The sequence below is a fragment of the Triturus cristatus genome, chromosome 12 (assembly GCF_964204655.1).
Source record: "Triturus cristatus chromosome 12, aTriCri1.1, whole genome shotgun sequence".
In the NCBI taxonomy this organism is placed as follows: Eukaryota; Metazoa; Chordata; class Amphibia; order Caudata; family Salamandridae; genus Triturus; species Triturus cristatus.
The window spans coordinates 48,725,929-48,738,614 of NC_140595.1; the positions used below are offsets into that span (position 1 = coordinate 48,725,929).

At 44.4% G+C, this 12,686-nt stretch overlaps 1 protein-coding gene across 1 annotated transcript in view; it reads right to left on the minus strand.

The window, feature by feature from the left end:
* The window catches only part of ANKRD24 (ankyrin repeat domain 24), an 86,042-nt gene that overhangs the window by 31,359 nt on the left and 41,997 nt on the right, over positions 1-12,686 (minus strand). Inside the window, exons 5-9 of the mRNA XM_085636994.1 lie at positions 10,063-10,120; positions 8,730-8,800; positions 8,526-8,632; positions 6,079-6,266; positions 3,833-3,867 (exon numbers count right to left, since the gene is read on the minus strand). Of these exons, the coding sequence (XP_085493120.1) occupies positions 3,833-3,867; positions 6,079-6,266; positions 8,526-8,632; positions 8,730-8,800; positions 10,063-10,120 (459 nt within the window). The remainder of the gene's footprint in view (positions 1-3,832; positions 3,868-6,078; positions 6,267-8,525; positions 8,633-8,729; positions 8,801-10,062; positions 10,121-12,686) is intronic.

A 12,686-nucleotide genomic window follows, 5' to 3' on the forward strand; every position in this document is an offset into this window, starting at 1 on the left:
TAAGACCAGCAATATTCCAGGAAATAAGAGAGATTCCTGCTGGTTTCCCAGCATTACCAGCAACAGGTGACTCCTGCTGGTTTACTGGTAATAATAAAGCAGGACCCTCTTCCCGAAGGATGGTAACCGAACTTAGGCTGGGGCTTGCAGTAGTTGTACATATATCCAGGCTACCCTGATTGCCTATGTGCTGGGAAGATCTTAATGATGACAATTCAATAGATTCGTGGGGTACAACTGGGGGCTTGGCAGGGAAAAAAGAAGAAGAATACTCCATCTCAGAATTAGGGTTGTTTAGATCCAAAGCTTCTAGTGAGCTGAGTCAGTCTACCTCATCTAGCACGGCATATCTATTTGGGTGGGCGAATTGTGAGGACATGGGGTCTTGAGAGTGGGGCGGGTCCTGCCACGTTTGTTGCCAAGAATATTTATCCAATTGGGGTGGCTGAAAAGATTGCGGCCATTGGTAAACTGACTGGGGTAAAGGTGGCGAAAAATGAAAAGGGTGTTGCCAGTGGGCTTTTGCTTGATGCATAGAAAAAAGTGGGGCATTTGGGGGCTGCTGCTGTAAATTAACATGATGTGGAAAAAAAGGGGGCGGATAAGGTGGTTGCAACCAAGATTTGACAGGTTGCTGTGGAATATATCCAGGTCCGCTGTTGCTTTGAAAAGTGGGACAGGGAGTGTTAGGTCGTACGGGCTTTGATAGAAAATAAGACAGGGGAAGTGGGTTAATTTGGGTCGCAGGACCACTGTTGGGTGCATTACACACGTAGCTTGCTGCCCCTACATCCCTAAAATTAACAGTTATTACGTCCCCTACTATTGATTTCTTGCTTCTGCCCACCCAATCCCCTCTACGCACGGTAAGAATTTCACCGTTCATGTTGTTAGGTAGGGGTTTATGTAAATGGAGCCATTGAGCACATTTGTTCCTAAGCTCGGTAAACGATTCTTTTACTCCCTCCTTCAATGGGGGAACCGCCGTCAGCACGACTACAAAAGGGGAAACCTCTGGTGGTAGGTTTATGGACCTAAAACGTGTCTGCTTTGGTTTGGGCCCTTCAGGTTTGTTTATAATGGGAGGTGCAGAAGTTGAGTTAGGTTTCCCTGCTACTTCTTTAGCTTGAATAATGGGGGTAGCAGTATTAGCAACAACAGAATGTTGAGTCGCCTGGACAGGAGTATTCCCCTTTGTAATCTGAACAGTTATTGGTTGAGCGGGAATATTCCCTGTTTGCGGCTTAGGGAGTATAACTGGGTTCCCATGGACTGTGGTACCTTGAGCCTTATTTGATACACCTTTGAGGGCCTGAGTACTTGTTGGACATTCAGGGGTTGATTCTATGGTCCCTTGTGACTGGACAGACACTTGTACCTGCTTTTTTTGTGGCCATTTGGAGTGTATTAGAGAAGTAAGCCTATCCACTTTAGAAATTAAAGGCTTAATTTGAGCTGCTAAAGTGGCTTCTAGGTCTAGCTTTAAGTCTATTACCATGTTTTGCACCCAGCACGGGATACCTGATGTCAATTGTGGGGTAGGGGAGATCAAATTATGATTCCTAGCTGGGGCTTTTGCTTTGCTTTTGCCCTTCAATATGGCCTTATGGGGGTTAGAAGCCCTTCCCCGTGGAGCAATGGGTATAGAAACTGTTTCCGCATCCTTATGCCCACTCAGACTCGGCTCCACTTTGTCAAGGGACTGACAGATTTCGAGATCTGGTGTAACCTCCAGGTCTTCAAAAGACGGGTCCGAGTATGATGGGGCAACCGATAGATCTACAGTATTCGGTACAGTCGAAACATGATTAGTGGGCAAGGTTATAGGTAATGAACAATTATTCACATTCTGCGGAACAGGAGATTTAGCCTTTGCCAAAGGGCCCAGGGATGAACGCCTAGCATTAGCAAGGTCCATAGAGACTCTTTTTTCCAATAAAACAATACTTTGGTCAATAGTCTCATGTACGCGTGAAATAAAGAGATCAATAGGACCAGTCACCTGAGCTACCGCCGTAGCTTTTTTCGCGCAACTTCGAGTTCTGTTGCGTATGGTCGACATCTTGGGTATTGGTTTTCAGGGGTGAAGACACAGGAATTCTGGGCCAGGGCCGTCCTCTGCCGTCCTTGAACGGCCTTAAACGGCCCGCTCTTTGCCCGGTCTTCGCCCCGGTAGTCGCCCCGCGCGCGTCCCGCGTGCGCGTTTTTACAGCAAAATATATGGAAGAGGCAGGTGAAGGGGCGGGAAGAGGACCAGCTGCGGCCGATCAGCGCCGCGCTGCCTGCTGGTCCTCGCAGTCCCGCCTCACGTCCTCTGATGAGATGCTGCCTCGACTTAGCCGCGTTGGTGCTTCTAGGCACTATGGTGTTGGTCCAGCTACACAAAACTGCAAATTGACCTAGCCTGCGAGCGGCACCCGCGAAGCGGGGGCCGCGAGGCGTAGGTCTCAGCAACAGAGGAATGGAAAAGAAGGATCTGCACTCGCTGCACAACAGCTGACGACGAGAGTCCCAGGCAGCTCACTCGGCAAGGTGTATTTGACCGGTGGAGGGGCGGGAAGAGGACCAGCTGCGGCCGATCAGCGCCGCGCTGCCTGCTGGTCCTCGCAGTCCCGCCTCACGTCCTCTGATGAGATGCTGGCTCGACTTAGCCGCGTTGGTGCTTCTAGGCACTATGGTGTTGGTCCAGCTACACAAAACTGCAAATTGACCTAGCCTGCGAGCGGCACCCGCGAAGCGGGGGCCGCGAGGCGTAGGTCTCAGCAACAGAGGAATGGAAAAGAAGGATCTGCACTCGCTGCACAACAGCTGACGACGAGAGTCCCAGGCAGCTCACTCGGCAAGGTGTATTTGACCGGTGGAGGGGCGGGAAGAGGACCAGCTGCGGCCGATCAGCGCCGCGCTGCCTGCTGGTCCTCGCAGTCCCGCCTCACGTCCTCTGATGAGATGCTGGCTCGACTTAGCCGCGTTGGTGCTTCTAGGCACTATGGTGTTGGTCCAGCTACACAAAACTGCAAATTGACCTAGCCTGCGAGCGGCACCCGCGAAGCGGGGGCCGCGAGGCGTAGGTCTCAGCAACAAAGGAATGGAAAAGAAGGATCTGCACTCGCTGCACAACAGCTGACGACGAGAGTCCCAGGCAGCTCACTCGGCAAGGTGTATTTGACCGGTGGAGGGGCGGGAAGAGGACCAGCTGCGGCCGATCAGCGCCGCGCTGCCTGCTGGTCCTCGCAGTCCCGCCTCACGTCCTCTGATGAGATGCTGCCTCGACTTAGCCGCGTTGGTGCTTCTAGGCACTATGGTGTTGGTCCAGCTACACAAAACTGCAAATTGACCTAGCCTGCGAGCGGCACCCGCGAAGCGGGGGCCGCGAGGCGTAGGTCTCAGCAACAGAGGAATGGAAAAGAAGGATCTGCACTCGCTGCACAACAGCTGACGACGAGAGTCTCAAAGCAGCAAATTGAGAACATTCTGGCTTCTCAGCCAGGGTTAAATGCAAACTGAATTAATTTAGTGTAATATGTTATCTGCATGCACACTATTTACTGTTTGCTCCTTTATAATCACTACGTATTGTGACTGGTCAGTCCAGTTTGATGTTTTCTTCAATGTCTTTGCTTGTGTTTGTTTACAAGGGGAACACAACATTACACTTCCCAGAAGACTAGCAAGGGGCAGCCTGATAAACCCACGCCTGAAAGTGGACACTCTGAGGTATTTGGTAATGAGTTACTCACTGAGGTAGGCCCTTACTCTGAAATCACTGCCCAGACTTTGAGCCCCATCACTGGGAGGGGGGATGCGGGGGGGGGGGGGGGGGGGGAGGTCTTACCTGAGTAGATATCTCCTGTTTCTCATCTTCCTCCACTGTGTAGGGCACTGTGTAGGGCCAAAAGAGACAAAATTGCCATGTTAAAGGATTATTGCAGATTATGAATTAGTTGATCAGAGGGTCTAGCAGTGTGCCTGAACACGTCAATCACACATCAAGGCACTAGAAGGACCTAGATATACAGCATGTGCTAAGAACTCTCTTCTTTAAACTGCACCAGTCTTCTAAACGTGTGGATGATACATTACTTCTGGCTTTTAACATATTGTGTGGAGCAAATCTCAAATGTGTCCTCTGGATGAGCTCACCCATTGCTTCTCTGCTGGAGCAGGCACTCAAAAAAGACCCGGTCATTAGGAAGTTGCGTCATAATCCACAGAGGGATACTTGTGAAAAAAGTAGACACTGTGCTCATTAATGGAAAAGTCTACTCTAAACTTTCTGTAAGCCAGGCTTTAGCCCAGCAGCTTATATGTAAATCACAGCTGTACTCATGAGTCACAATATGGACGGGGTAAGTAAGCCCAAAATAGATTCTAAAGGCAGCACCGAGGGCCACAGGCGCAGAGAGAGACTGGGCCCCAGGACTCTCCTCACAGATGTTCACTTGGGAAGGGTAGGAGGCCTGGTATGGCAGGGGCTCTTGATTTCACTTCAGTGCAACACCAGACTGTGCACTTTACACTGAGACGCACAAAGGAGATACACTACCAGATGTGATACACCCACTACCTACAAACAGGAGTGCACTGTGGGCACATAGTTCAGAGGGGCTTTTGTTTTGTCTCAAAATCAGACTTGGGAAGAAGTGAAGTAGCCGAACTCCAACAAGCCTTTCACTGGCATGGAGGGTGACGCTGATTATTAGTGCTGATTGTTACAGAGTCAAATTGCCCATGCCCTCAGTGTAGTGGTGTGGTGCCTACTAGTATGTAATTCAAGACATGAATTGCCCAACACATACATTCATAGTGAATATTCTCAAGTGGTTTGTAAAAGAGATGCTGTAGGAAGGAATTTTCTAGCAAGAGAAGATTTGACCCAGATATACATGCTCCAGAGTTAATCTGGGCTACTCAAATGTTATCTTAACTAGAGAGTTGGATTTACTTTAGAATCACAGAGTAGGCAGGTTGAGAATAAAATCTTGGGTGTCTTTCAGAGTCAGAGAGCATAGTTGGTCCACACTAAATGTAAGATTCAAGAATTGAGTGAATACTATGGAGGCTGCTTGGAGCTCAGCGGACGCGGATCATCTCTTAGGAATCAGTGGATGCCGCTTCTGCCCTAGCTAGACTGTACCCATGGGTGGTATTAACAGAGATGATCATACACTCTAAATAGGGTGGGCAGAACAACCACCAGTATTTAGCAAATGTCTTGTATCACTCAAACCTTTACACAACCCATAACCCTCTACATAGTAAGTAGGTTGTATCTCAATATGAAAGAGAATATCATATTGCTTTCTCCCACTGATAATCCAGTTATGCCAGCGATTCAGAGTTCCACGTCATACAGAATAGAACGAACGCATTCTTCAAAGTACACCCATCTAGTTTGCAGATAAAAAAGAGTAACGTTTTTTAAATCCTCGAAAATGAAGGTTTGTGTTGTTCTGAAAATTCTGCTGGCCAATAAGAAAAAGGTCAGAGTCCTGTTGGATTATTTATGGTTCATGAGCACTAGTCTACAGTGGAGTATTATTTCTGATATTAAGAAGGAAGCAAAAATCATAATGAAAGCCAAAAAGGAAGAAGGCAGCGGCAAGTACACAAAGTCAAAAATTGCATTTGGTCAGTCAACTGGTGTACCAATGTCAATGGTAGATCATCTTCCGGAATGGACAGAAAAATAAAAAATAATTTAAAAAACTAAAAGAAAAATAAAATAATAAATAAATAAATAAATAAATAAAAGCAAAGGAATAAGAAAATAAATTAAAATAAAAAAAAGAAATGGACAGGAAAAGAAAAAGGAAGGGTGGGACAGAAATATTAATGATATTGAATACATGTAATGTAATACCTTATATTTAGTTAGGCAGAGGTGGAAAAGATTTTTAGCAATTTTGATGAGAACGCAAATAATTGAGATTATAATAACAATTGTACAGCAGTGAGGAATGTCATATCAAGCTTTCCTTTAATATTTGGCCTAATGATCACACATGCACCTATATCGAGAGACCACGGTTAGTATGGTCTGGAGAAAAAAGAGTCCACTGTGTCCTGCATGTTACTCACCGCTGGCCCAGGAGCGGCGCTGGGAGGCTTCCTGCAGGAAATGCTGGATGAGGGAGTTTCCTGTGGCCATGCTGTAGTGCACCGCATCATGACCCAGACCATCCACGATGCTGACCCTGGCACCGCCGTGCACCAGAACTTCTACTGTCTCCACGCTGTCGTTCTCACACGCCAGCATCAGGGCAGTCCTACGGAGAGACAGACATTAAGAAGAGATTTGGAGGTTGGATAGAGTGAGACAAAAAGATGGGAAAACAAAATAGAGTGTGACAATTAGAAAGAGAGGATAAGACAGGAGTGTTAGTGTCAGAATTTGAAGCTGGCTGGGGAGACTCAAATAGAGGCAAACGAGAGAAGAGGCGAGAGGACTGCTAATAAAGGTAAGTAGGAGAACATGGGGATGAGATGACAGGTGGTAACAGCGGTCAGGCAAAGGAAATTGAAGGATTTGAGACCACATAGGTGGAGAAACCTGAACAGACAGTGAACCTCAAAGGGCGACTGGGAGGGCACTTCTATCAAAGAAAAGAGAGGGGGATGTACACATTCTTGGGGGAAATAATCAAAGGTTGCCACGGGAGCAGCCAAATTCTCTATTCGCACAAGGGAAAGAAAGTGAGAGCAAGACAAGTATAGAGGAATATTTCTGAATATATGAACCAAGTTAGTTAGGAGATAAAGGAAGAAAGAAGTAATATAGATGAATAAACCTGTGGGGAACGCGTGTGTGTGTGTAGACAGACAGACAGACGGATGGATGGATGGATGGATGGATGGATGGATAGATAGATAGATAGATAGATAGATAGATAGATAGATAGATAGATAGATAGATAGATAGATAGATAGATAGATAGATAGATAGATAGATAGATAGATAGATAGATAGATAGATAGATAGATAGATAGATAGATAGATAGATGTGTGTGTGTAGATAGACAGACGGACGGACGGACGGAAGGATGGATGGATGGATAAATAGATAGATAGATAGATAGATAGATAGATAGATAGATAGATAGATAGATAGATAGATAGATAGATAGATAGATAGATAGATAGATAGATAGATAGATAGATAGATAGATAGATAGATGTGTGTGTGTAGATAGACAGACGGACGGACGGAAGGATGGATGGATGGATGGATGGATGAATGGATAGATAGATAGATAGATAGATAGATAGATAGATAGATAGATAGATAGATAGATAGATAGATAGATAGATAGATAGATAGATAGATAGATAGATAGATAGATAGATAGATAGATAGATAGATGTGTGTGTAGATAGACAGACGGACGGACGGAAGGATGGATGGATGGATGGATGGATGAATGGATAGATAGATAGATAGATAGATAGATAGATAGATAGATAGATAGATAGATAGATAGATAGATAGATAGATAGATAGATAGATAGATAGATAGATAGATAGATAGATAGATAGATAGATAGATGTGTGTGTGTAGATAGACAGACGGACGGACGGACGGAAGGATGGATGGATGGATAAATAGATAGATAGATAGATAGATAGATAGATAGATAGATAGATAGATAGATAGATAGATAGATAGATAGATAGATAGATAGATAGATAGATAGATAGATAGGTGTGTGTGTGTGTAGATAGACAGACGGGCGGACGGACGGATGGATAGATAGATAGATAGATAGATAGATAGATAGATAGATAGATAGATAGATAGATAGATAGATAGATAGATAGATAGATAGATAGATAGATAGATAGATAGATAGATAGATAGATAGATAGATAGATAGATAGATAGATAGATAGATAGATAGATAGATAGATAGACAGATAGATAGTATTTTTTCCATCTCACAACATGGAACTTACTGTTGACATAGCCAACAGACCTTGGGCTTCATTACAAGGTCCCCCGGTGGTGGCCCCATTAACTCTCCCCATGGAGTAACCAACACTAGGGTTTATCATGACCCCTGGGAGTGGAGTTAACGGGGGATCACCGGAAGAACCCTGAATTTCCACTGAGAAAATAAGAATGGCTGAGGGAATCGGTATTTTCTGTCTGAGTCTCCTGATATTTTCTTATTTCCCAGCTGCGGTTTTATTCAGCAGTTTTAGTTGCCTTCTGCATCCAATGTCCCTGGGTAAAATGTACCAGCTCAAACACAAAAATATAGTTCTTCCTAAACCTTGAGAATAACCAATATGCTGTCAATAATCAATAGAGGACTCCAGTGCTGGATTGAGAGTGGGCTTCAAATTCTAAAATGCTCTTTGTGCCAATAACAAGTCATTAAAGCATTACTTTTCTGCCAAACCCTTATAGAACTCCCATTTCATTAGAATTTGTCTTGACTTGAAGCGATATACCATAGCAGAATTAACTGAGCGATGACATGGTAGACCAAGGTTTGACGAAGTGACGTGGGACAGCGGACTCACCTTCCCTGCAGGTCTCTCGCGTTGACGCTGGAGCCTCGGTGCAGCAGGTACTGACACAGCTCTGAGTGGCTCATTTGAGCTGCAAGGATCAAAGCAGTGGAACCTTCCTAAAGGTGAAAAGAGGAGGGTGAGGGAGAAACCAGACTTACAAACAAGGGGTGTCAATGATTGGTTATTTATCAGATCAAGGTGGCGCGTTCTTACCCGGTCCTTGGAATTGAGCGGAGCCTTGAATTCGCAGAGGGTGTCGCTACAGGACATGCACCCGCTCACTGCTAGCGAGAAAGAGAGACAGATATTGTGAACGTGTGAGGCTGAGATGTTAGGAGGAAATAGAGGCTGAGTTTGAGACAAACCAAGAGAAATATGATAAGAATGATGTATAAAAGAAGGAAGGAAGAGGAAGAAAAGGGCCTCATTTAGCATTTAGAGGGCGCTGATTAGCTTCTGATGTCTGGAGGAGAGGACAAAGTAGAATCCTCTGGATGAATTTCCTCCACCTTAGGGATTTCATCGAAGAGCAATTTCCACCTCTAGATTCTGCTCCGTATCTAAAATTTCCTTTCTAAATTGCAGGATTTGCAGCTCCTTCCCAACTTTAGATGATGCACATGGTGCTAGGGTGCCACCCCAGAACAAGAGTGGGCGCTCTTCCTCACAGTCTTGTCTAGAAGTGTTTTTTCTAGTGAGTGAAGCTTAAAATGTTGATATTGCTTTTTGTGACTAACATGGACAGCATGGTCTATGTAGATGACTCTTCATAAGAAAAGCGTGCTACTCATTGTTACAGATGTAAAGCATTTCGATTAAAGGGATTTAAAAAAAAGTGAGAGACAAACATCACCAAAGAGACAGACTGAAATAAGTCAAATGAAAGAAAAGCAAAACAACATAGTGGAAGAATAAAGGCAAAAGGGAGGTTTCAAGGTAGACACAAAGTATGATATTGGCTTATACAATAAACGGGGAGCAAAGACTGTGTTATGAGCTGATGGAAAGAGGGTCAGAACTCTATTCATGTGTCTTTGATTAACGCCCACATTAGCAGCCAAAAACTGTTCTGCATGCAGTGAGAAATGTTGACAGTGTTATTTCAAATCTCTGTGTACACTGTTTTGCCGGAGGGCTGGTTCAATAAGTTTTTCCTTGGCTTAAGACAGTCCAAGATAGACCCAATTTATAAAGGGCTTTGTCTTAAGGAACTGCAAAAGCAGTCTTAAAACTATCCTTCAAGGTCTAAGACAGTCTTACCACTGTGTATTCTGGCTTAAGGCAATCTTAACACTGTCTTAAGCAAGGAAAAGCCTTTTGTTATTGAAGCCTTGGTTCTCAAGTGGACTCTGAAGTATCCCCGCAATCTTTGTGGGATATGAATTAATGGGGCCATTCTGTGAATGTTGTCACAAAGGTTCTCCACACCCAAGCTGACATCAGCAAAGTAAGGAACATTGTGGCACGCAATGCAGGACTCTGTAAAGGGATCTGTTTTGCCATTTATACTGGATAGCCCCTTTAGAGTGGACCATTGCCTATTTACCTGCATGGTGCAAAGCTGTCCGACCATTGCTGTCGGCGACATCCACAGGGCAAGGTTCCTGTGAAGCAAGAAACAAAGACCTCCAATGTTTGGTTAGCAATTATTGTTGAGATATGGCCAATTTGGTAAAAGTACCAGCGGAGTAGGGAGACATCAGATCCATAAAGGCTGACGGCAGCTGTGATACTGATCCGCTTAATGTCCACATTGTGCATTCTCTGCCTGGTGATGCTTGCCAGTGGATTCAATAATTAATCAAAGCATGTTAGGAGAAAATATCTTGTCTGATATTCTGTTTTACAGTGCTAGGATGATGTTAGTACTGAAAAATTCCATTTAGGTCATGGTGGGATAAATCCATGACAGGCTTTGAGGATATCCACATATGGTATTGCACCTAAATAGAGCCAACTTGAACCACAACTAGCTATCTCTAAAACTAAAATGGATCCAGACATCCTGGCTATATAGCTGTAAAGAGGGGCTATGAGAATTTTCAATGCCTCTTATACATGTATGTATTTATTTAATTAATTATGTATGTATATGCTGATTTCATTACTAAACGTAAACAATGCAGCATAGGCTTGTTTAACAATTAAACTGATACATGAACCACCTGCAAGAATTTAAAACATGTTATATACAAAATTAACTGCTGTACAAAATTCACCTGTTCTTTTAAAATTCGAATTACCATAAAAACACATGGTATGAGTTTCCTCTGGTTAAACCTTCTCCTTTCTCTGCCCAGCAGCATCCTTCAGGCCTTGGTTGCCTTCTAGAAAATACACTTATACTTCCTCCTTGCTGTGGGCAGGCTACCATCCTTCAATGGACATTTACTCATAAGTTTGCAAGGGGTACACTTTCTCTTATTTCCAATTTGTATCACCTAATTACCTGTAAGTGTCCTACGTTTCACAGGATCTAGCCTTAAGGTCATATATGGACCATACAAGCACCCAACATTAAAATACACATTTCTGATTAAGTATGCAATTTGTCAAAATATAGTCATGGTATGTTCAGAGCTTAGAAATGCTTTCTAAATCCTTCCCTGAGGCCATCTTATTCATTTCACTTTTTATTTTTACCAATTCTCCCAGGAGGAGCTTTCAAAGATCCCTTCGCCAACAAGACTGGGCACCTCAAGCTTAGTTGTTACTCTGCAGTCGAACTCAAGCTCCTCACTTAAATGATCTTCGCAAAAGGCAAAATATATTCCATGGAGACATTTAAAAAAAAATGTCTGCTAGGGCAATGAGGAATGACTCAAAAACATGTCCTGTTTGTTCCAATGCCATTTTAAGAATATGTCTGTTCTTCCTCTTTGTAAGGTGCATGTTTCTATAGAGACATACAAGGATGTTGAACTCCAGTGTTCATGAAGGCAGCTGCTTTATCTGTGGTAAAGTGCACCTGATGATAAGTGTCTGCCCAGGTGTCCCACCAGTAGTTGGGTGACCCCTGCTCATCCCCTAGCTGGTCTTAAGATCCACTCAGACACAAGATGACCTGCCCTACGCCCCATGAAGAACTCATACCGCAGATTGGGCAGCAGCAGCAGGCCATGCAGGGCTTATCAGAAACAGATCCCACAACAGCTCCCTCCTTCAAAGTGAAGACATCAACGGAGACCTGTAGAAGCAGAACCCAACAGTTTCATCTTGACTTGGCGCTTCTTATTAATGCTACTCTGCATTTTATCCTCAGCGTGGGCTCTAATTTTATCCCTCGATGTGACTTCTAAGGTTTCAGCATTTTAGATTTTAGCTGCACTTCTCCAGTTTGTTTCCTCTTCTTTTCGTTTAGCTCTTTCCTGGAATTTTGTTTCAATCACTTAAGTTATATTGATTATTTACAGTGGGATCTCTCATGAAGGGTGATCGCTTTCGCTGATACTCCGCATCCTCATCAGGATTTGTACCATCGAGGGTCTTCCAGCATCCAGTGGGACTGAGGAGGGGGTTTCACTCATTGGAGAACGATGATAAACTTGTGTCTCTTGGAATGGCCTTTGTAGGAGAGTAGGATCTGCACTTATGTTGCCCCCACTTTTTTTTCTGATGTTAACACTGGTTTCTGGCTATAGTCTGGCTGGGTCCCTGCTAATCGGGGCCCCAGTCTCTCTGTTCTCTCTAAACAACTTGGACCGCATATTAGATGCACTAGGGATTGGATACTGTGGTACCTTATGAGCCCCTAGTATATGGTACCTTAGGTACCAAGGGCATAGGTACTTCACAGGCCTACCAGGGGCTGACGCATGTATTATGCCACCCCTGGGAAGCAGACTAAATCTGAAACCACAGGCCTGCTACTGCAGCCTGGGTGAGGTAGTGTTAGCACTCCTCACTGAGGTATAGGTTCCCTATATCTCCCCTTACACACACATTTAAACCTATCAGTCACCCCTAAGCCAGGCCCTATCAATCCTGAGGGCAGGGTGCTTGGTTTACATGTGAGGGGTGTCTCTGCACGAGCAGGGCCCCTCTGCAGCTGGCAGAGTCTATTCTCTGTGGCTGTTTGTGGATGCGGTTAAACCATATACTCTTAAGAGCATTATAACCTAGCGGTAAATGCTAACTTTGGGATGGCTGCATCAAAACATGTCGTGTTTG